The 679-nt window shown below is 43.7% G+C and overlaps 1 protein-coding gene across 1 annotated transcript in view; it reads left to right on the top strand.

The window, feature by feature from the left end:
* The window catches only part of LOC107648167 (cation/H(+) antiporter 20), a 10,775-nt gene that overhangs the window by 2,029 nt on the left and 8,067 nt on the right, over nt 1-679 (top strand). The window contains exon 3 of the mRNA XM_016352146.1: nt 120-625. Coding sequence (XP_016207632.1) covers nt 120-625 — 506 coding nt within the window. The remainder of the gene's footprint in view (nt 1-119; nt 626-679) is intronic.

Raw genomic sequence — 679 nt, forward strand, 5'->3', positions numbered from 1 at the left:
TATGTGAGATATTTTATTACATACTATTTTTATTTTATTTTACTATTAAAATTTTATCAACCAGGCAGCTGTATTAATCAAAATATCTGAAATTCAAAACAAATATATGTTGGTTTCAGGGGTGGCGTTTGTTGCATTCGTATTGGTCCTTGTTAGACCCTTTATGAACTGGGTAGCACGCCAGTGGTCACGTCAACGCCAAGTCTTTGACGAAGCGAGCATATGTTTAACCCTCGCGGGGGTTATGATAGCAGGCTTTGTCACTGACCTCATTGGGATACACTCAATCTTTGGAGCCTTTGTTTTCGGGATCACGATCCCAAAGAAGGGCGAGTTTGCGAGCAGCGTCGCAAAGAGGATCGAGGACTTTGTCACGGTGCTGTTGCTTCCGTTGTACTTCGCCTCGAGCGGGTTGAAAACCGACGTTGCTAAGTTGCATGGAATGGAAGAGTGGGGGCTTTTGGTGCTGGTCATAGTGACGGCGTGCGTCGGAAAAATCTTGGGGACATTTACGGTGGCCATGATGAGCATGATACCTGTGAGGGAATCTCTTACTCTTGGATTCTTGATGAACACCAAAGGGTTGGTGGAGCTTATTGTTCTCAACATTGGCAAAGAGAAAAAGGTTAGTGCATGCATGCCTTGTGATAATTTTGGCATTAGTATTTGAGCCTGAAAT

This window comes from Arachis ipaensis, chromosome B06 (genome assembly GCF_000816755.2).
Source record: "Arachis ipaensis cultivar K30076 chromosome B06, Araip1.1, whole genome shotgun sequence".
Lineage (NCBI taxonomy): Eukaryota > Viridiplantae > Streptophyta > Magnoliopsida > Fabales > Fabaceae > Arachis > Arachis ipaensis.